Here is a 21,121-nt window from a genome sequence, read left to right as displayed (position 1 = left end):
GAGGGGGAGGATGACTGACAAAGAAGTTTTGGAATTGAAGGAGGGGGAGATTGTCACATTAGAGGAGACTGGAGATTTAATGAACACCAGTGAGTACTGTCTTAAAAACATGGGCACAAACGCTGCTGTTGTTGAACTGTGTGTCTTTAAAAGGGCATATTCTACACACATTTTATTGGTTGCATATACATATTTGCAGATGTTATCCCATGTGCGAAATGCTTATGTTTCCAGCTCCAACAGTGCAGTAATACCTAGCAAAACTTAATACCAAACAATACACACATCCAAAATATTTGAAGAAAGAAATGGTGGGTACAGCGTTAGTTATATAGGATGAGCCATAACTAGAATACAGGGTGGAGTACTGGGTGGTTGTACAGCGTTAGTTATATAGGATGAGCCATAACTAGAGTACAGGGTGGAGTACTGGGTGGTTGTATGGTGGGTACAGCGTTAGTTATAAAGGATGAGCCATAACTAGAATACAGAGTGGAGTACTGGGTGGTTGTACAGCGTTAGTTATATAGGATGAGCCATAACTAGAATACAGGGTGGAGTACTGGGTGGTTGTAAGGTGGGTACAAATCAAATCAAATCAAATTTATTTATATAGCCCTTCGTACATCAGCTGATATCTCAAAGTGCTGTACAGAAGCCCAGCCTAAAACCCCAAACAGCAAACAATGCAGGTGTAAAAGCACGGTGGCTAGGAAAAACTCCCTAGAAAGGCCAAAACCTAGGAAGAAACCTAGAGAGGAACCGGGCTATGTGGGGTGGCCAGTCCTCTTCTGGCTGTGCCGGGTAGAGATTATAACAGAACATGACCAAGATGTTCAAATGTTCATAAATGACCAGCATGGTCAAATAATAATAAGGCAGAACAGTTGAAACTGGAGCAGCAGCACAGTCAGGTGGACTGGGGACAGCAAGGAGCCATCATGTCAGGTAGTCCTGGGGTACGGTCCTAGGGCTCAGGTCCTCCGAGAGAGAGAAAGAAAGAGAGAATTAGAGAGAGCATATGTGGGGTGGCCAGTCCTCTTCTGGCTGTGCCGGGTGGAGATTATAACAGAACGTGGCCAAGATGTTCAAATGTTCATAAATGACCAGCATGGTTGAATAATAGTAAGGCAGAACAGTTGAAACTGGAGCAGGAGCATGGCCAGGTGGACTGGGGACAGCAAGGAGTCCTCATGTCAGGTAGTCCTGGGACATGGTCCTAGGGCCCAGGACAGTTGAAACTGGAGCAGCAGCATGGCCAGGTGGACTGGGGACAGCAAGGAGTCATCATGTCAGGTAGTCCTGGGGCATGGTCCTAGGGCTCAGGTCCTCCGAGAGAGAGAAAGAAAGAGAGAAGGAGAGAATTAGAGAACGCACACTTAGATTTACACAGGACACCGAATAGGACAGGAGAAGTACTCCAGATAAACAAACTGACCCTAGCCCCCCGACACATAAACTACTGCAGCATAAATACTGGAGGCTGAGACAGGAGGGGTCAGGAGACACTGTGGCCCCATCCGAGGACACCCCCGGACAGGGCCAAACAGGAAGGATATAACCCCACCCACTTTGCCAAAGCACAGCCCCCACACCACTAGAGGGAAATCTTCAACCACCAACTTACCATCCTGAGACAAGGCCGAGTATAGCCCACAAAGATCTCCGACACGGTACAACCCAAGGGGGGGGAGGAAACCCAGACAGGCCGACCACAACAGTGAATCAACCCACCCAGGTGACGCACCCCCCCAGGGACGGCACGAGAGAGCCCCAGCAAGCCAGTGACTCAGCCCCCGTAACAGGGTTAGAGGCAGAGAATCCCAGTGGAAAAAGGGGAACCGGCCAGGCAGAGACAGCAAGGGCGGTTCGTTGCTCCAGAGCCTTTCCGTTCACCTTCCCACTCCTGGGCCAGACTACACTCAATCATATGACCCACTGAAGAGATGAGTCTTCAGTAAAGACTTAAAGGTTGAGACCGAGTTTGCGTCTCTGACATGGGTAGGCAGACCGTTCCATAAAAATGGAGCTCTATAGGAGAAAGCCCTGCCTCCAGCTGTTTGCTTAGAAATTCTAGGGACAATTAGGAGGCCTGCGTCTTGTGACCGTAGCGTACGTGTAGGTATGTACGGCAGGACCAAATCAGAGAGGTAGGTAGGAGCAAGCCCATGTAATGCTTTGTAGGTTAGCAGTAAAACCTTGAAATCAGCCCTTGCTTTGACAGGAAGCCAGTGTAGAGAGGCTAGCACTGGAGTAATATGATCAAATTTTTTGGTTCTAGTCAGGATTCTAGCAGCCGTATTTAGCACTAACTGAAGTTTATTTAGTGCTTTATCCGGGTAGCCGGAAAATAGAGCATTGCAGTAGTCTAACCTAGAAGTGACAAAAGCATGGATTAATTTTTCTGCATCATTTTTGGACAGAAAGTTTCTGATTTTTGCAATGTTACGTAGATGGAAAAAAGCTGTCCTCGAAATGGTCTTGATATGTTCTTCAAAAGAGAGATCAGGGTCCAGAGTAACGCCGAGGTCCTTCACAGTTTTATTTGAGACGACTGTACAACCATTAAGATTAATTGTCAGATTCAACAGAAGATCTCTTTGTTTCTTGGGACCTAGAACAAGCATCTCTGTTTTGTCCGAGTTTAATAGTAGAAAGTTTGCAGCCATCCACTTCCTTATGTCTGAAACACATGCTTCTAGCGAGGGCAATTTTGGTGCTTCACCGTGTTTCATTGAAATGTACAGCTGTGTGTCATCCGCATAGCAGTGAAAGTTTACATTATGTTTTCGAATAACATCCCCAAGAGGTAAAATATATAGTGAAAACAATAGTGGTCCTAAAACAGAACCTTGAGGAACACCGAAATGTACAGTTGATTTGTCAGAGGACAAACCATTCACAGAGACAAACTGATATCTTTCCGACAGATAAGACCTAAACCAGGCCAGAACATGTCCGTGTAGACCAATTTGGGTTTCCAATCTCTCCAAAAGAATGTGGTGATCGATGGTATCAAAAGCAGCACTAAGGTCTAGGAGCACGAGGACAGATGCAGAGCCTCGGTCCGATGCCATCAAAATGTCATTTACCACCTTCACAAGTGCCGTCTCAGTGCTATGATGGGGTCTAAAACCAGACTGAAGCATTTCGTATACATTGTTTGTCTTCAGGAAGGCAGTGAGTTGCTGCGCAACAGCCTTCTCTAAAATCTTTGAGAGGAATGGAAGATTCGATATAGGCCGATAGTTTTTTATATTTTCTGGGTCAAGGTTTGGCTTTTTCAAGAGAGGCTTTATTACTGCCACTTTTAGTGAGTTTGGTACACATCCCCAGTGGATAGAGAGCCGTTTATTATGTTCAACATAGGAGCGTTAGTTATAAAGGATTACAGCGTTAGTTATAAAGGATGAGCCATAACTAGAATACAGAGTGGAGTACTGGGTGGTTGTACGGTGGGTACAGCAGTAGTTATATAGGATGAGCCATAACTAGAATATAGGGTGGAGTACTGGGTGGTTGTACAGAGTTAGTTATATAGGATGAGCCATAACTAGAGTACAGGGTGGAGTACTGGGTGGTTGTACAGCGTTAGTTATATAGGATGAGCCATAACTAGAATATAGGGTGGAGTACTGGGTGGTTGTACAGCGTTAGTTATATAGGATGAGCCATAACTAGAGTACAGGGTGGAGTACTGGGTGGTTGTAAGGTGGGTACAGCGTTAGGTATATAGGATGAGCCATAACTAGAGTACAGGGTGGAGTACTGGGTGGTTGTAAGGTGGGTACAGCGTTAGGTATATAGGATGAGCCATAACTAGAGTACAGAGTGGAGTACTGGGTGGTTGTACAGCGTTAGTTATATAGGATGAGCCATAACTAGAATACAGAGTGGAGTACTGGGTGGTTGTACGGTGGGTACAGCAGTAGTTATATAGGATGAGCCATAACTAGAATACAGAGTGGAGTACTGGGTGGTTGTAAGGTGGGTACAGCGTTAGGTATATAGGATGAGCCATAACTAGAGTACAGGGTGGAGTACTGGGTGGTTGTACAGCGTTAGTTATATAGGATGAGCCATAACTAGAGTACAGGGTGGAGTATTGGGTGGTTGTACGGTGGGTACAGCAGTAGTTATATAGGATGAGCCATAACTAGAATACAGTATATACATATGAAGTGGGTAAAACACTATGTAAATATTATTAAAGTGACCAGTGTTCAATGACTATGTACATAGGGCAGCAGTCCCTCACCACCTCCTTTAAGCTGTGAGCTCCTTGTTGACGTTGAGGGAGAGGTTATATTCCTGGCACCACTCCGCCAGGGCCCCTCACCACCTCCTTTAAGCTGTCTCATTGTTACTGGTAATCAGGTCTACCACTGTTGTGTTGTCAGTAAACTTGATGATTGAGTTGGAGACTAGAAGCTAAGGGGTAATAATGTCAAAATATTTTTTCAGAGTGGAGCTTAGTTTATAAATTGCCTGGCCCGGCTGATGGGACAGTGGATGTGTAGAATGGAACTGTCAACAGGCATTACCTGTGGATCATCGTGATTAACTAACAGCTATCAACCATTCAGCATTCAAGATCCAAATGTACCATTTTATGAGGGATCTAGTCTGGATTAAACCTCATAGTTTAATCATGTGGTGGTTTCAGTTAGGGCTGTTTAACCAAATACTCTGTTTGTCTTTGGCAGGAGAGAGGCCAGACTCTCACTCTGACAGCGGGAAGAGTCCTTCAGGGGAACCAGACCCAGAGACGCCCAAACCAGCGGGACGACAACACCCCACCTCCCATTGTGGAAAGAGTTTTAAGAGGTTATGGACACTAAAAGAGCATGGGAGAACACACACAGGAGAAAAGCCTAACCACCGCTCAGACTTTGGGAAGAGGTTTTGCCAGATAGACAGCCTGAAACGACATAAGAGAATACACACAGGAGAAAATCCTCACCACTGCTTCCAGTGTGGCAAGAGTTTTACCCGTTTATGTTACCTGAAAATACATGAGCGAATACACTCTGGAGTGAAGCCTCATCACTGTTCCCAATGTGGAAAGAGTTTTACCCATTCAGGGAGCCTGAAAAAACACGAGAAAACACACTCAGCGGAGAAGCCCTACCACGGGCTCCCAGTGTAGAAAAATATTTATCAGTTTATGGCACCTGAGATCGCATGAGAGGGTGCACACAGGAGAGAAGCCATATCACTGTTCTCACTGTAAAAATAGTTTTACCCAGTTAGGGATACACACATGTGAAAAGCCCTACCAGTGCTCCTTGTGTGGAAAGAGTTTTACCCAGTTAGGAAACCTGAACCAGCATGAGAGGACACACACAGGAGGGGATAAGGCCTACCACTGCTCCCAGTGTGAAAATAGTTTTACCCGGTTAAGGCATCTGAATAAGCACGAAAGAATACATACACAGGAGGAGAAGACATACCACTGCTCTCAATGTGGAAAGACATTTTCCCAGTCAGAGGACCTGAAATCACATGAGAGAATAGAGAGGCTGTGTTCTGACTTATGTTTTTGATTGAGAATGTGTTTTTCTTTATGCCACACAAAACCAAATTGTATGTATGAAAGCTTTTGGAAAAAAATAATAGGTCTACTTTTTATACATTTTTATCGTGACCACTTATCGAGACCACGATCATATATAGAAAATCTGATATTAACATTTTGTTTTGATTAGGAACTTTGATTGATTGGATGGTATCAACCCTTAGATGTTCAGTTTATGATATTTCAAAATGTAAACAATGAAGTAGATTCATTGGAAGTTGCATTTCTTTGTTTTAACCTTAATCTCTTGAATGTAGTTGTGTCGTGTCATTCATTTGTGTACGATTCATCAAGCTAAAAGGTGATGACGTAGTTCTGATGACATTAAGTTGTTGACATGAAAAACATTCACGACCTCGTGAATATTCCCATTAGTACTATTCCACCATGTCAGAGAAAACTCAGGTGTTGATTGTAAAAAGGATTTGATTGATGCAAAATATTGTGTTTGAAAATGTTTTAATGTGGAACACCAATAGATCATTATATACATCTACATGATATATTGTTACACCATGTAGGAGCAGTATAGACCTAGTCTGTTCATTATATACATCTACATGATGTATTGTTACACCATGCAATCTGTTTTCCTCTCAGGTTATGAATATGTTACTGCAACTTTAAAGGTTCTAAATGATGTCACCATTGCCCTCGATTCTAAGCAATGTTGTGCTGCTATTTCTATTGACTGGCCAAAGCTTTTGATACGGTAGACCATTCCATTCTTGTGGGCTGGCTAAGGAGTATTGGGTGTCTCTGAGGGGTCTTTGGCCTGGTTTGCTAACTACTGCTCTCAAAGAGTGCAGTGTATAAAGTCAGAACATCTGCTGTCTCTGTCACTGCCTGTCACCAAGGGAGTACCCCAAGGCTCAATCCTAGGCCCCACACTCTTCTCAATTTACATCAACAACAAAGCTCAGGCAGTAGAATGCTCTCTCACCCATTTATATGCAGATGATAGTCTTATACTCAGCTGGCCCCTCCCCGGATTTTGGGTTAAACACTCTACAACAAATCTTTCTTAAAGTCCAACAAGCTTTCTCTGCCCTTAACCTTGTTCTGAACACCTCCAAAACAAAGGTCATGTGGTTTGGTAAGAAGAATGTCCCTCTCCCCACTGGTGTGATTACAAACTCTGAGGGTTTAGAGCTTGAGGTAGTCACCTCATACAAGTACTTGGGAGTATGGCTAGACGGTACACTTTCCTTTTCTCAGCACATATCAAAGCTACAGGCTAAGGTTAAATCTAGACTTGGTTTCGTCTATTGTAATCGCTCCTATTTCACCCCAGCTGCCAAACTAACCCTGATTCAGATGACCATCCTACCCATGCTAGATTACAGAGACATAATTTATAGATCGACAGGTAAGGGCACTCTCAAGCGGCTAGATGTTTTTTACCATTCGGCCATCAGATTTGCCACCATGCTCCTTATAGGACACATCACTGCACTCTATACTCCTCTGTAAACTGGTCATCTCTGTATACCCGTCGCAAGACCCACTGGTTGATGCTTATTTATAAAAACCCTCTTAGACCTCACTCACCCCTATCTAAGATAACTACTGCAGCCCTCATCCTCCACATACAACACCCATTCTGCCAGTCACATTCTGTTAAAGGTCCCCAAAGCACACACATCCCTGGGTCGCTCCTCTTTTCAGTTCACTGCAGCTAGCGATGGGAACAAGCTGCAAGAAACACTCAAACTGGACAGTTTTATCTCCATCTCTTCATTCAAAGACTCAATTATAGACACTCTTATTGACAGTTGTGGCTGCTTCGCGTGATGTATTGTTGTCTCTACCTTCTTACCTATGTGCTGTTCTCTGTGCCCAATAGTGTTTGTACCATGTTTTGTGCTACTACCATGTTGCTGTCATGTGGTGTTGCTACCATGCTGTGTTGTCATGTGCTGCTGCCTTGCTATGTTGTTCTTAGGTCTCTATGTAGTTTTGTTGTGTCTCTCTTGTCGTGATGTGTTTTGTCCTATATTTTTATTTAATTTATTTTTAATCCCAGCCCACATCCAGAAGAAGAAGGCCTTTTGGTAGGCCGTCATTGTAAATAATAATTTGTTATTAAAACTTCTTAGGGATCGGCGTCCCGTTAACGGGACAGTTGTAAATCAGCGCCTTGTGTCACGATCGCAGATTTGAGAGAAACAACAAATGCCGGTACATAAAAGTGTCTTATATCGACTGAAAGCTTAAATTCTTGTTAATATAACTGCACTGTCCAATTTACAGTAGCTATTACTGCAAAATAATGCCATGCTACTGTTTGAGGAGAGCTCCTAACAACAAAACACTTTTTTTCACCTGCGATAGGTTTGATAGATTCACATCTGAAGGGGAAATGTGTTCTTACATTCTGAAATGTGTTCTTACATTCTGAAATGTGTTCTTACATTCTGAAATCTTGCTCTGATTTAACATCCAAAGGGTCGCAGAGATAACATGAAGTGTTGTTTTGTAAAATAAAATCCTTTTTTCATATCCTAAAAGGTCCATATAGCACGATCGATTTTGTATTTCCACTCGTTCAATTTAGAATTAGACCAAGATGGCATAGCAGTTCAGACGTCTTTTGTCCTCGTCTTGTCATGTCCCATGTATATATATATATTTACAACTTTTTTTTTTTTCACATACATTTTTTAATTTTCCATAAACTCATCTTCAAAACACTCTCCTGCAACCCGCCTCACCAATTTATATTTATAAAAAAGTATTATTTACCTCAAATCTGTAATCCTCCAAGAAGCTAGCCAGAAACTCCAAGAAGCTAGCCAGAAACTAGCCAGAGGCTGGCCCAGAAGCTAATCCAGAAGCTAATCAGAAGCTAGTTCAGAAGCTAGTTAGCTTCTTTACTGGCAAATCGTTAGTATTCAGCTAACCACGGTTTGTGGTCATCAGCTCGAAAATCTAGCCAGTTTTGTTCGGCGCAGCGCGGCTCGGAGCGGAACATACCGGACCAATTTTCTCTCCATGTTCCTGGATTTCAATCGCTCTCTGGACATTCATACCTGGATCTCACAGCTAGCTAGCTGCTATCCGTGTGACTATCGGCTTTCATCGATTCCGGAGCAAACATAAATTATTCCGGAGATAGCCAGCTCCGTCAATCACTCCTGAGTTCCATCAATCACTCCTGGGCTGCAGTCACCTATCCGGACCCGTTTTACTGCCTACGCGGAGCCCCACCGGGCCTTCACAACTGGACTGCCGACGTTATCTACCCAAGGGAGTTATCCAGCTGGCTCCTCCGTCGCGACGTTACCTGAACGCCCATCTGCGGCCTGCTAAACGTTAGCTGTCTTATCGGCTGCTATCTGAATAGACAATCAGACCATTTATTTATTTATTTGTATTATTATTATGTTTTCTTCTTGGGCCTCTAGCTAATATCTATTGTTTTTATTTTTGTTGTTGTTGTGTGATTTGGATTAATCCCCTCTACCACACGGAACCCCACTAATCTCCTGACGGAATGCAAGAGGTGGCTAATAGCAGACCTCCATCCTATGCTAGCTTGCTACCGATGGCCTGGCTAGCTGTCAAAATCGCCGTGACCCCCAACCAACCTCTCCACTCACCGGACCCTTTGGATCACTCGACTAAGCATGCCTCTCCTTAATGTCAATATGCCTTGTCGATTGCTGTTCTGGTTAGTGTTTATTGGCTTATTTCACTGTAGAGCCTCTAGTCCTGCTCACTATACCTTATCCACCTATTAGTTCCACCACCCACACATGCAATGACATCTCCTGGTTTCAATGATGTTTCTAGAGACAATATCTCTCTCTTCATCACTCAATACCTAGGTTTACCTCCACTGTATTCACATCCTACCATACCTTTGTCTGTACATTATACATTGATGCTATTTTATCGCCCCCAGAAACCTCCTTTTACTCTCTGTTCCAGACGACCAATTCTTATTGCTTTTAGCCGTACCCTTATTCTACTCCTCCTCTGTTCCTCTGGCGATGTAGAGGTGAATCCAGGCCCTGCAGTGCCTAGCTCCACTCCTATTCCCCAGGCGCTCTCTTTTGACGATTTCTGTAACCGTAATAGCCTTGGTTTCATGCATGTTAACATTAGAAGCCTCCTCCCTAAGTTTGTTCTATTCACTGCTTTAGCACACTCTGCCAACCCGGATGTTCTAGCTGTGTCTGAATCCTGGTTTGTGAATCCTGGTTTAGGAAGACCACCAAATATTCTGAAATTTTAATTCCAAACTCCGACATTTTCAGACAAGATAGAACTGCCAAAGGGGGCGGTGTTGCAATCTACTGCAAAGATAGCCTGCAGAGTTCTGTCCTACTATCCAGGTCTGTACCCAAACAATTTGAACTTCTACTTTTAAAAATCCACCTCTCTAAAAACAAGTCTCTCACCGTTGCCGCCTGCTATAGACCACCCTCTGCCCCCAGCTGTGCTCTGGACACCATATGTGAACTGATTGCCCCCCATCTATCTTCAGAGCTCGTGCTGCTAGGCGACCTAAACTGGAACATGCTTAACACCCCAGCCATCCTACAATCTAAACTTGATGCCCTCAATCTCACACAAATTATCAATGAACCTACCAGGTACCTCCCCAAAGCCTTAAACACAGGCACCCTCATAGATATCATCCTAACCAACTTGCCCTCTAAATACACCTCTGCTGTCTTCAACCAAGATCTCAGCGATCACTGCCTCATTGCCTGCATCCGTAATGGGTCAGCGGTCAAACGACCTCCACTCATCACTGTCAAACGCTCCCTGAAACACTTCAGCGAGCAGGCCTTTCTAATCGACCTGGCCGGGGTATCCTGGAAGGATATTGATCTCATCCCGTCAGTAGAGGATGCCTGGATATTTTTTTTTTTAAATGCCTTCCTAACCATCTTAAAGAAACATGCCCCTTTCAAGAAATTTAGAACCAGGAACAGATATAGCCCTTGGTTCTCCCCAGACCTGATGTTCAAATGTTCATAAATGACCAGCAGGGTTAAATAATAATAATCACAGTGGTTGTCGAGGCAGCAAGTCAGCACCTCAGGAGTAAATGTCCGTTGGCTTTTCATAGCCTATCATTGAGAGTATCTCTACCGCTCCTGCTGTCTCTAGAGAGTTGAAAACAGCCTGGGACAGGTAGCACGTCCCGTGAACAGGTCAGGGCTCCATAGCCGATCATTGAGAGTATCTCTACCGCTCCTGCGGTCTCTAGAGAGTTGAAAACAGCAGGTCTGGGACAGGGAGCACGTCCGGTGAACAGGTCAGGGTTACATAGCCGCAGGCAGAACAGTTGAAACTGGAGCAGCAGTTTTAGTGCTTTATCCGGGTAGCCGGAAAGTAGTGCAGTAGTCTAACCTGGATGAATGGATTAATTTTTCTGCATCATATTTGGACAGAAATTGTCTGATTTTTTGCAATATTACGTAGATGGAAAAAAGCTGTCCTCGAAATGGTCTTGATATGTTCTTCAAAAGAGAGATCAGGGTCCAGAGTAACGCCGAGGTCCTTCACAGTTTTATTTGAGACGACTGTACAACCATTAAGATTAATTGTCAGATTCAACAGAAGATCTCTTTGTTTCTTGGGACCTAGAAGAAGCATCTCTGTTTTGATCGACTGTATCTTTGAACTAGCTAGCCAGCCAATGATTAACCTTGTGCGACAGCATGCCTTTTCCTTTTGGACAAAAATTATAAGAATATTGGCTCTCTAGCTAGCTTTGTTTGACCCCGATTGGTGCTTATTTGACAAAGATACACACCCTGATCTCTCTTTGACAAACAAATCAAGACTGTTTCAAGGACAGCTTTTTTTCCATCTACGTAACATTGCAAAAATCAGAAACTTTGAAAACTGGTTGTTTTGCAAATGTTGAACTTATAAAATGGCTACTAATACTAGAAAAGCTCAATCAGAGTCCAATTATACAGATCTGACGATGTTCTCGGCTCTAGGAAGTCTTGGTGGTTCCAAACGTCTTCCATTTAAGAATGATGAAGGCCACTTTGTTCTTAAGGACCTTCAATGCTGCAGACATTTTTTGTTGTTGTTACCCTTCCCCACATCTGTGCTTCAACACCCCTCGACCTCATGGCTTGGTTTTGTTGTTGTTACCTTCCCCTCGACCTCGACATCTGTGCTTCAACACTTCCCCTCGACCTCATGGCTTGGTTTTGTTGTTGTTACCCTTCCCCACATCTGTGCTTCAACACTTCCCCTCGACCTCATGGCTTGGTTTTGTTGTTGTTACCCTTCCCCACATCTGTGCTTCAACACTTCCCCTCGACCTCATGGCTTGGTTTTGTTGTTGTTACCCCCCACATCTGTGCTTCAACACTTCCCCTCGACCTCATGGCTTGGTTTTGTTGTTGTTACCCTTCCCCACATCTGTGCTTCAACACTTCCCCTCGACCTCATGGCTTGGTTTTGTTGTTGTTACCCTTCCCCACATCTGTGCTTCAACACTTCCCCTCGACCTCATGGCTTGTTCTTTTTTTTTTTGCTGAACTGTCAACTGTGGGACCTTATATAGACACGGGTGTGTCTTTCCAAATCATGTCCAATCAATTCAATTTACCACAGGTGGAATCCAATCAAGTTGTAGAAACATCTCAAGGATGATCAATGGAAACAGGATGCACCTGAGCTCAGTTGTGAGTCTCATAGCAAAGGTTCTGAATACTGAATAAATAAGGTATTTATGTTGTTTTAAAATTTGCCGAAAAACCTGTTTTTTTAGGTCCTCATTATGGGGTATGACACATTACTATGGCATAATCAAGCATGACCCAATACTATGGCAACACTAAGCATTAACTATTACTATGACGTCAACAAGCATGACGGATTACTATGGCAACACCAAGCGTGGCACATTACTATGGCAACACCAAGAGTGACGGATTACTATGGCAACACCAAGCGTGGCAGATTACTATGGCAACACCAAGCGTGGCAGATTACTATGGCAACACCAAGCATGACAGATTACTATGGCAACACCAATCATGACAGATTACTAGTGCTCAGGAATAATCATTATGCTTATATGGGGAAACAGGAGTGAAAAATGTAGAGGAGAGGTGATTAAGGGAGTGGGAACAGGTGTGGAGGAAAGGGGTGTGGCCTTTGGTAATTGGAGGCAATTAGAGTCATGTATGTAGGGGGGCCATAACCCTTCACAACAGTAAGTGTTGAAAATAATGGACCTATGTAATTAGTGCTGCACTCTCATGGAAGCCAATTGAGATTATATTGTCAACATTGGTTTAGCTAGGTTTTTTTTTTAAACAATTACTATTCTAGTTTATAATGTACATACTCATTTTCAGGTCTAAGTCTGGAAATATTGTCTGTACATTTTTATTACATTTGTTTTCGTTTGTTTCTAAACTCCGTTACCCACTAGTCAGCAGCAGGCGATGTGAGTCTTTCAGGTGGCGCTTCTTGGGTGACGTCTAATCTAGTGGACGGGACACATCTTCAACAACAACAACAACAACAAAGCTACCGATTCAAAACCCCTTCGGCAGCTTGCTAGCCAACATAAAACCGAAACATTGAAGTTATTTTTAAACACAATCCTGTTAAAGTATATACCAGTTAACTTAAAAGTAATTTGCTTGTTCAATTTGTTGAAATTGTTACTCAGCCTAGCACTAAGCTAGTCGCTAATGCAAACTAGCTAACAACCCCAACCATGAGCTCACTAAACTACTCCTCCCCTGCTAAAGAAGATGATGTCTGCTGGGCGGAGAGAGAAGCTCTGGGGCTGAACATTGTCGTGAAAGAGGAGGATATTACAGTGAAAGGGGAGGAAGAAGCTTCCAGAACGATAAAGGAGGAAGATCATGTTACATTTGGAGTGGAAGAGGGGATAGAGGCTGTCACAGTGGAAGAGGAAGAGGGGATAGAGGCTGTCACAGTGGAAGAGGAAGAGGGGATAGAGGCTGTCACAGTGGAAAAGGAAGAGGGGATAGAGGCTGTCACAGTGGAAGAGGGGATAGAGGCTGTCACAGTGGAAGAGGAAGAGGGGATAGAGGCTGTCACAGTGGAAGAGGAGTGGGTAGAAGATTTCAGAATAAAAAAGGAAGAGGAAGAACCTTCTAGTGTGGAAGAGGAGGCTATCTCACTAAAAGAGGAGGAGGAAGACGTTTTGGGAGTGAGAGAGGAGGAGGAGACTGAAAAAGATCTGATTAACACCAGTAAGTATAGCTTCTTTTGTCCTGCAGATGCGCACAAAAAAATGAATAACTTGTGGGGGACTTTTATTTTGACACGAGGTAAGCAGAGAGGAAGTGTGTCTCCAAAATACCCATGTTTGTAAAGTATGTTTAATAATATACTATCATATACAAAGGTATGTGGACACCATTTCAAATGAGTGGATTCAGCTATTTCAGCCACACCTGTTGCTGACAGGTGTATAAAATCGACCACACCGCCATGCAATCTCCGTAGACAACTGTTGGGAGTAGAATGGCCTTATTGAAGAGCTCAGTGACTTTCAACATGGCACCGTCATAGGATGGCACCTTTCCAACAAGTCAGTTCGAAAAATATTTGCCAGAGTTTCCCCGGTCTACTGTAAGTGCTGTTATGTATTTTTATTTAATTGGGGGTCCCCATTTGCTGCTGCCCAGGCAGAAGCTACTCTTCCTGGGATATATTATGGATCCCCATTTGCTGCTGCCCAGGCAGAAGCTACTCTTCCTGGGATATATTATGGATCCCCATTAGTTCCTGCCAAGGCAGCAGCTACTCTTCCTGGGGTTATTATGGATCCCCATTAGTTCCTACCAAGGCAGCGGCTACTCTTCCTGGGATATATTATGGATCCCCATTAGTTCCTGCCAAGGCAGCGGCTACTCTTCCTGGGGTTTATTATGGATCCCCATTAGTTCCTGCCAAGGCAGCAGCTACTCTTCCTGGGGTTATTATGGATCCCCATTAGTTCCTACCAAGGCAGCGGCTACTCTTCCTGGGATATATTATGGATCCCCATTAGTTCCTGCCAAGGCAGCGGCTACTCTTCCTGGGGTTTATTATGGATCCCCATTAGTTCCTGCCAAGGCAGCAGCTACTCTTCCTGGGGTTTATTATGGATCCCCATTAGTTCCTGCCAAGGCAGCGGCTACTCTTCCTGGGATATATTATGGATCCCCATTAGTTCCTACCAAGGCAGCAGCTACTCTTCCTGGGATATATTATGGATCCCCATTAGTTCCTGCCAAGGCAGCGGCTACTCTTCCTGGGGTTTATTATGGATCCCCATTAGTTCCTGCCAAGGCAGCAGCTACTCTTCCTGGGGTTTATTATGGATCCCCATTAGTTCCTGCCAAGGCAGCGGCTACTCTTCCTGGGGTTTATTATGGATCTCCATTAGTTATACTATAAGGTATAGGGAGACACGTAGTCCTTAATTAGGTCCTTAATATTTCAGCTATAAGGTATAGGGAGACACGTAGTCCTTAATTAGGTCCTTAATATTTCAGCTATAAGGGAGACACATAGTCCTTAATTAGGTCCTTAATATTTCATTAATAGGTCCTTAATATTTCAGCTATAAGGTATAGGGAGACACGTAGTCCTTAATTAGGTCCTTAATATTTCAGCTATAAGGTATAGGGAGACACGTAGTCCTTAATTAGGTCCTTAATATTTCAGCTATAAGGTATAGGGAGACACGTAGTCCTTAATTAGGTCCTTAATATTTCATTAATAGGTCCTTAATATTTCAGCTATAAGGTATAGGGAGACACGTAGTCCTTAATTAGGTCCTTAATATTTCAGCTATAAGGTATAGGGAGACACATAGTCCTTAATTAGGTCCTTAATATTTCAGCTATAAAGTATAGGGAGACACATAGTCCTGTGATAGGTCCTTAATATTTCAGCTATAAGCGAGACACACAGTCCTTTATTAGGTCCTTAATATTTCAGCTATAAGGTATAGGGAGACACATAGTCCTTAATTAGGTCCTTAATATTTCAGCTATAAAGTATAGGGAGACACATAGTCCTGTGTTAGGTCCTTAATATTTCAGCTATAAGGTATAGGGAGACACATAGTCCTGTGATAGGTCCTTAATATTTCAGCTATAAGGGAGACACATAGTCCTGTGTTAGGTCCTTAATATTTAAGCTATAAGGTATAGGGAGACACATAGTCCTTAATTAGGTCCTTAATATTTCAGCTATAAGGTATAGGGAGACACATAGTCCTTAATTAGGTCCTTAATATTTCAGCTATAAGCGAGACACACAGACCTTTATTAGGTCCTTAATATTTCAGCTATAAGGTATAGGGAGACACATGGTCCTTAATTATGTCCTTAATATTTCAGCTATAAGGTATAGGGAGGCAAGTCAAATCAAATCAAATGTTATTTGTCACATACACATGGTTAGCAGATGTTAATGCGAGTGTAGCGAAATGCTTGTGCTTCTAGTTCTGACAATGCAGTAATAACCAACAAGTAATCTAACTAACAATTCCAAAACTACTGTCTTATACACAGTGTAAGGGGATATAGAATATGTACATAAGGATATATGAATGAGTGATGGTACAGAGCAGCATAGGCAAGATACAGTAGATGGTATGGAGTACAGTATATACATATGAGATGAGTATGTAAACAAAGTGGCATAGTTAAAGTGGCTAGTGATACATGTATTACATAAGGATGCAGTCGATGATATAGAGTACAGTATATACGTATGCATATGAGATGAATAATGTAGGGTAAGTAACATTATATAAGGTAGGATTGTTTAAAGTGGCTAGTGATATATTTACATTTCCCATCAATTCCCATTATTACAGTGGCTGGAGTTGAGTCAGTGTCAGTGTGTTGGCAGCAGCCACTCAATGTTAGAGGTGGCTGTTTAACAGTCTGATGGCCTTGAGATAGAAGCTGTTTTTCAGTCTCTCGGTCCCAGCTTTGATGCACCTGTACTGACCTCGCCTTCTGGATGATAGCGGGGTGAACAGGCAGTGGCTCGGGTGGTTGATGTCCTTGATGATCTTTATGGCCTTCCTGTAACATCGGGTGGTGTAGGTGTCCTGGAGGGCAGGTAGTTTGCCCCCGGTGATGCGTTGTGCAGACCTCACTACCCTCTGGAGAGCCTTACGGTTGAGGGCGGAGCAGTTGCCGTACCAGGCGGTGATACAGCCCGCCAGGATGCTCTCGATTGTGCATCTGTAGAAGTTTGTGAGTGCTTTTGGTGACAAGCCGAATTTCTTCAGCCTCCTGAGGTTGAAGAGGCGCTGCTGCGCCTTCTTCACGATGCTGTCTGTGTGAGTGGTCCAATTCAGTTTGTCTGTGATGTGTATGCCGAGGAACTTAAAACTTGCTACCCTCTCCACTACTGTTCCATCGATGTGGATAGGGGGGTGTTCCCTCTGCTGTTTCCTGAAGTCCACAATCATCTCCTTAGTTTTGTTGACGTTGAGTGTGAGGTTATTTTCCTGACACCACACTCCGAGGGCCCTCACCTCCTTCCTGTAGGCCGTCTCGTCGTTGTTGGTAATCAAGCCTACCACTGTTGTGTCGTCCGCAAACTTGATGATTGAGTTGGAGGCGTGCGTGGCCACGCAGTCGTGGGTGAACAGGGAGTACCGGGAGGGCTCAGAATGCACCCTTGTGGGGCCCCAGTGTTGAGGATCAGCGGGGTGGAGATGTTGTTGCCTACCCTCACCACCTGGGGCGGCCCGTCAGGAAGTCCAGTACCCAGTTGCACAGGGCGGGGTCGAGACCCAGGGTCTCGAGCTTGATGACGAGCTTGGAGGGTACTATGGTGTTGAATGCCGAGCTGTAGTCGATGAACAACATTCTCACATAGGTATTCCTCTTGTCCAGATGGGTTAGGGCAGTGTGCAGTGTGGTTGAGATTGCATCGTCTGTGGACCTATTTGGGCGGTAAGCAAATTGGAGTGGGTCTAGGGTGTCAGGTAGGGTGGAGGTGATATGGTCCTTGACTAGTCTCTCAAAGCACTTCATGATGACGGAAATGACGGAAGTGCTACGGGGCGGTAGTCGTTTTAGCTCAGTTACCTTAGCTTTCTTGGGAACAGGAACAATGGTGGCCCTCTTGAAGCATGTGGGAACAGCAGACTGGTATAGTGATTGATTGAATATGTCCGTAAACACACCGGCCAGCTGGTCTGCGCATGCTCTGAGGGCGCGGCTGGGGATGCCGTCTGGGCCTGCAGCCTTGCGAGGGTTAACACGTCTAAATGTCTTACTCACCTCGGCTGCAGTGAAGGAGAGTCCGCATGTTTCCGTTGCAGGCCGTGTCAGTGGCACTGTATTGTCCTCAAAGCGGGCAAAAAGTTATTTAGTCTGCCTGGGAGCAAGACATCCTGGTCCGTGACTGGGCTGGATTTCTTCTTGTAGTCCGTGATTGACTGTAGACCCTGCCACATGCCTCTTGTGTCTGAGCCGTTGAATTGAGATTCTACTTTGTCTCTGTACTGACGCTTAGCTTGTTTGATAGCCTTGCGGAGGAATAGCTGCACTGTTTGTATTCGGTCATGTTACCAGTCACCTTGCCCTGATTAAAAGCAGTGGTTCGCGCCTTTCAGTTTCACGCGAATGCTGCCATCAATCCACGGTTTCTGGTTAGGGAATGTTTTAATCGTTGCTATGGGAACGACATCTTCAACGCACGTTCTAATGAACTCGCACACCGAATCAGCGTATTTGTCAATATTGTTATCTGACGCAATACGAAACATATCCCAGTCCACGTGATGGAAGCAGTCTTGGAGTGTGGAATCAGCTTAGTCGGACCAGCGTTGGACAGACCTCAGCGTGGGAGCCTCTTGTTTTAGTTTCTGTCTGTAGGCAGGGATCAACAAGATGGAGTCGTGGTCAGCTTTTCCGAAAGGAGGGCGGGGCAGGGCCTTATATGCGTCGCGGAAGTTAGAGTAACAATGATCCAAGGTTTTTCCACCCCTGGTTGTGCAATCGGTATGCTGATAAAATTTAGGGAGTCTTGTTTTCAGATTAGCCTTGTTAAAATCCCCAGATACAATGAATGCAGCCTCCGGATAAATGGATTCCAGTTTGCAAAGAGTCAAATAAAGTTCGTTCAGAGCCATCGATGTGTCTGCTTGGGGGGGAATATATACGGCTGTGATTATAATCGAAGAGAATTCTCTTGGTAGATAATGCGGTCTACATTTGATTGTGAGGAATTCTAAATCAGGTGAACAGAAGGATTTGAGTTCCTGTATGTTTCTTTCATCACACCATGTCTCGTTAGCCATAAGGCATACGCCCCCGCCCCTCTTCTTACCAGAAAAATGTTTGTTTCTGTCGGCGCGATGCGTGGAGAAACCCGCTGGCTGCACCGCCTCCGATAGCATCTCTCCAGTGAGCCATGTTTCCGTGAAGCAAAGAACGTTACAGTCTCTGATGTCCCTCTGGAATGCTACCCTTGCTCGGATTTCATCAACCTTGTTGTCAAGAGACTGGACATTGGCAAGAAGAATGCTAGGGAGTGGTGCACGGTGTGCCCGTCTCCGGAGTCTGACCAGAAGACCGCCTCGTTTCCCTCTTTTTCGGAGTCGTTTTTTTGGGTCGCTGCATGGGATCCATTCCGTTGTCCTGTTTGAAAGGCAGAACACAGGATCCGCGTTGCGAAAAACATATTCTTGGTCGTACTGATGGTGAGTTGACGCTGATCTTATATTCAGTAGTTCTTCTCGACTGTATGTAATGAAACCTAAGATGACCTGGGGTACTAATGTAAGAAATAACACGTAAAAAAATGCATAGTTTCCTAGGAACGTGAAGCGAGGCGGCCATCTCTGTCTTGTGAAAAGAAGAGCTAAATTACTAAAATGTCAGACTGTTCTGATTGAAATCTCTCCACATTTTATGTCCTTTATTATTGCAACTAATGTCTGATTTCGTGACATTTGGTTGAAATCTTGACTTTTCAAATGATGAATCAAGACAACCAATTACCTAGGATAGGATAAGTATTCCCTCCCCCCTTTAAGATTTAGATGCACTATTGTAAAGTGACTGTTCCACTGGATGTCATAAGGTGAATGCACCAATTTGTAAGTCGCTCTGGATAAGAGCGTCTGCTAAATGACTTAAATGTAATGTAAATGTAATGATTTGTATTAAACAACCCAAAATGCTGACCTTAGGTTATTGAGGGATCTATTCTGCATTAAACCTCAGAGGAATACAGTTTTATCATGTGCAGGTGTTATTCAGGTCCCTGTTTAGTATTTACCTAAATACACTGTTTGTCTTTGGCAGGAGAGAGACCACACTCTCACTCTGACAGCAGGAAGACTACTTCAGGGGAACAAGACCTAGAGACGCCCAAACCAGTGAGACCACACCAGTGTCCCCACTGTGTAAAGAGTTTTAAGTGGTTATGTTACCTAAAAGAACATGAAAGAATACACACAGGAGAAAAGCCTTTCCAATGTTCCCAGTGTGATAAAAGTTTTACCCAATTAGGGAGCCTGAAAATACACGAGAGATCACACACAAGAGAGAAACCTTACCACTGTTCCCACTGTGAAAATACTTTTTTCTCATCAGGGGACCTGCTAAAGCATAAAAGAATACACACTGCAGAGAGGCCCTACCGATGTTCCCAGTGTGGAAAGACTTTTATCCAGTTAGGGAACCTGAAAAGGCATTTGAGAACACACACAGGGGAGAAGCCCTACCACTGCTCATACTGTGAAAAGATATTTACCCAGCTAGTGAACCTAAAAAGGCATGAGAGGACACACAAAGGTGAAAAACCTTTCCAATGTTCCCAGTGTGAAAAGAGTTTTACAGAGTTTGGGAGCATGAAAAGACACGAGAGAATACATACAGGGGAGAAGCCTTACCACTGCTCCCAGTGTGAAATGAGATTTTCCTCATCATGGTGCCTAAAATCACACAAGAGGACACACTCAGGAGAGAAGCTTTTCCAATGCTCTCAGTGTGTAAAGAGTTATACCCGGCTGGGGGACCTGAAAAGACATGAGAGGACACACACAGGATGAGCCTCATCACCGCTCCCAGTGTTGCAAGAGTTTTATCTGGTTAGGGAGCCTGAATAATACACTCTGTAGAGAAGCTTTACCACTGCTCCCACTGTGGATTTAAACTTACATGGTTAAAGCAACTGAAAGAGCATGTAAGTCCACACCTGAGAGAAACATTATCAATGCTCCCAGTGTGGAAATAGATATGAAGTCAAATTATAAAAATCAGACTAAAAAATAAACGTGTTTTTTTATTTCAACACATGCCCTGAATATGGAGTATGTCAGAAAGAATGTCGATGCTCTGTGATTAAATTGCCCATTTTAAACTCACACTCTGTGTGTATCTGTGTGTGTTATTCCTGGAGTCCTACAGAGGGGTATACTACGACACGAGATAGAGGAGATGGTGGAATAGAGGCGATGGAGATAGATGGAGGAGATATAGGAGATGGAGATAGATATAGGAGATTGGAGATAGATATAGGAGATTGGAGATAGATGGAGATAGATAT

General features: G+C 44.0%; 1 protein-coding gene across 1 annotated transcript; it reads left to right on the top strand.

The window, feature by feature from the left end:
• Positions 1 to 12,851: 12,851 nt before the first annotated feature.
• Positions 12,852 to 20,930, top strand: LOC124002750 (zinc finger protein 501-like). The gene is made up of 2 exons (XM_046310468.1): positions 12,852 to 13,794; positions 19,876 to 20,930. The coding sequence occupies exons 1-2, from the start codon at positions 13,290 to 13,292 to the stop codon at positions 20,622 to 20,624; spliced, it is 1,254 nt and encodes a 417-aa protein (XP_046166424.1). The 5' UTR covers positions 12,852 to 13,289; the 3' UTR covers positions 20,625 to 20,930.
• Positions 20,931 to 21,121: the final 191 nt, after the last annotated feature.

This window comes from Oncorhynchus gorbuscha, linkage group LG18 (genome assembly GCF_021184085.1).
Source record: "Oncorhynchus gorbuscha isolate QuinsamMale2020 ecotype Even-year linkage group LG18, OgorEven_v1.0, whole genome shotgun sequence".
Lineage (NCBI taxonomy): Eukaryota > Metazoa > Chordata > Actinopteri > Salmoniformes > Salmonidae > Oncorhynchus > Oncorhynchus gorbuscha.
The sequence above is the reverse complement of the archived record's forward strand: the minus strand, read 5'-3'. Positions and strand labels throughout refer to the sequence as shown.

What these genes read in the sequence shown, in the direction of transcription:
- LOC124002750 (XM_046310468.1), top strand. Translation starts at nt 13,290, where the DNA reads ATGAGCTCACTAAACTACTCCTCCCCTGCTAAAGAAGATGATGTCTGC. An exon ending in AAAAGATCTGATTAACACCA is followed by an intron (nt 13,795 to 19,875) that starts GTAAGTATAGCT and finishes TGTCTTTGGCAG; the next exon opens with GAGAGAGACCACACTCTCAC.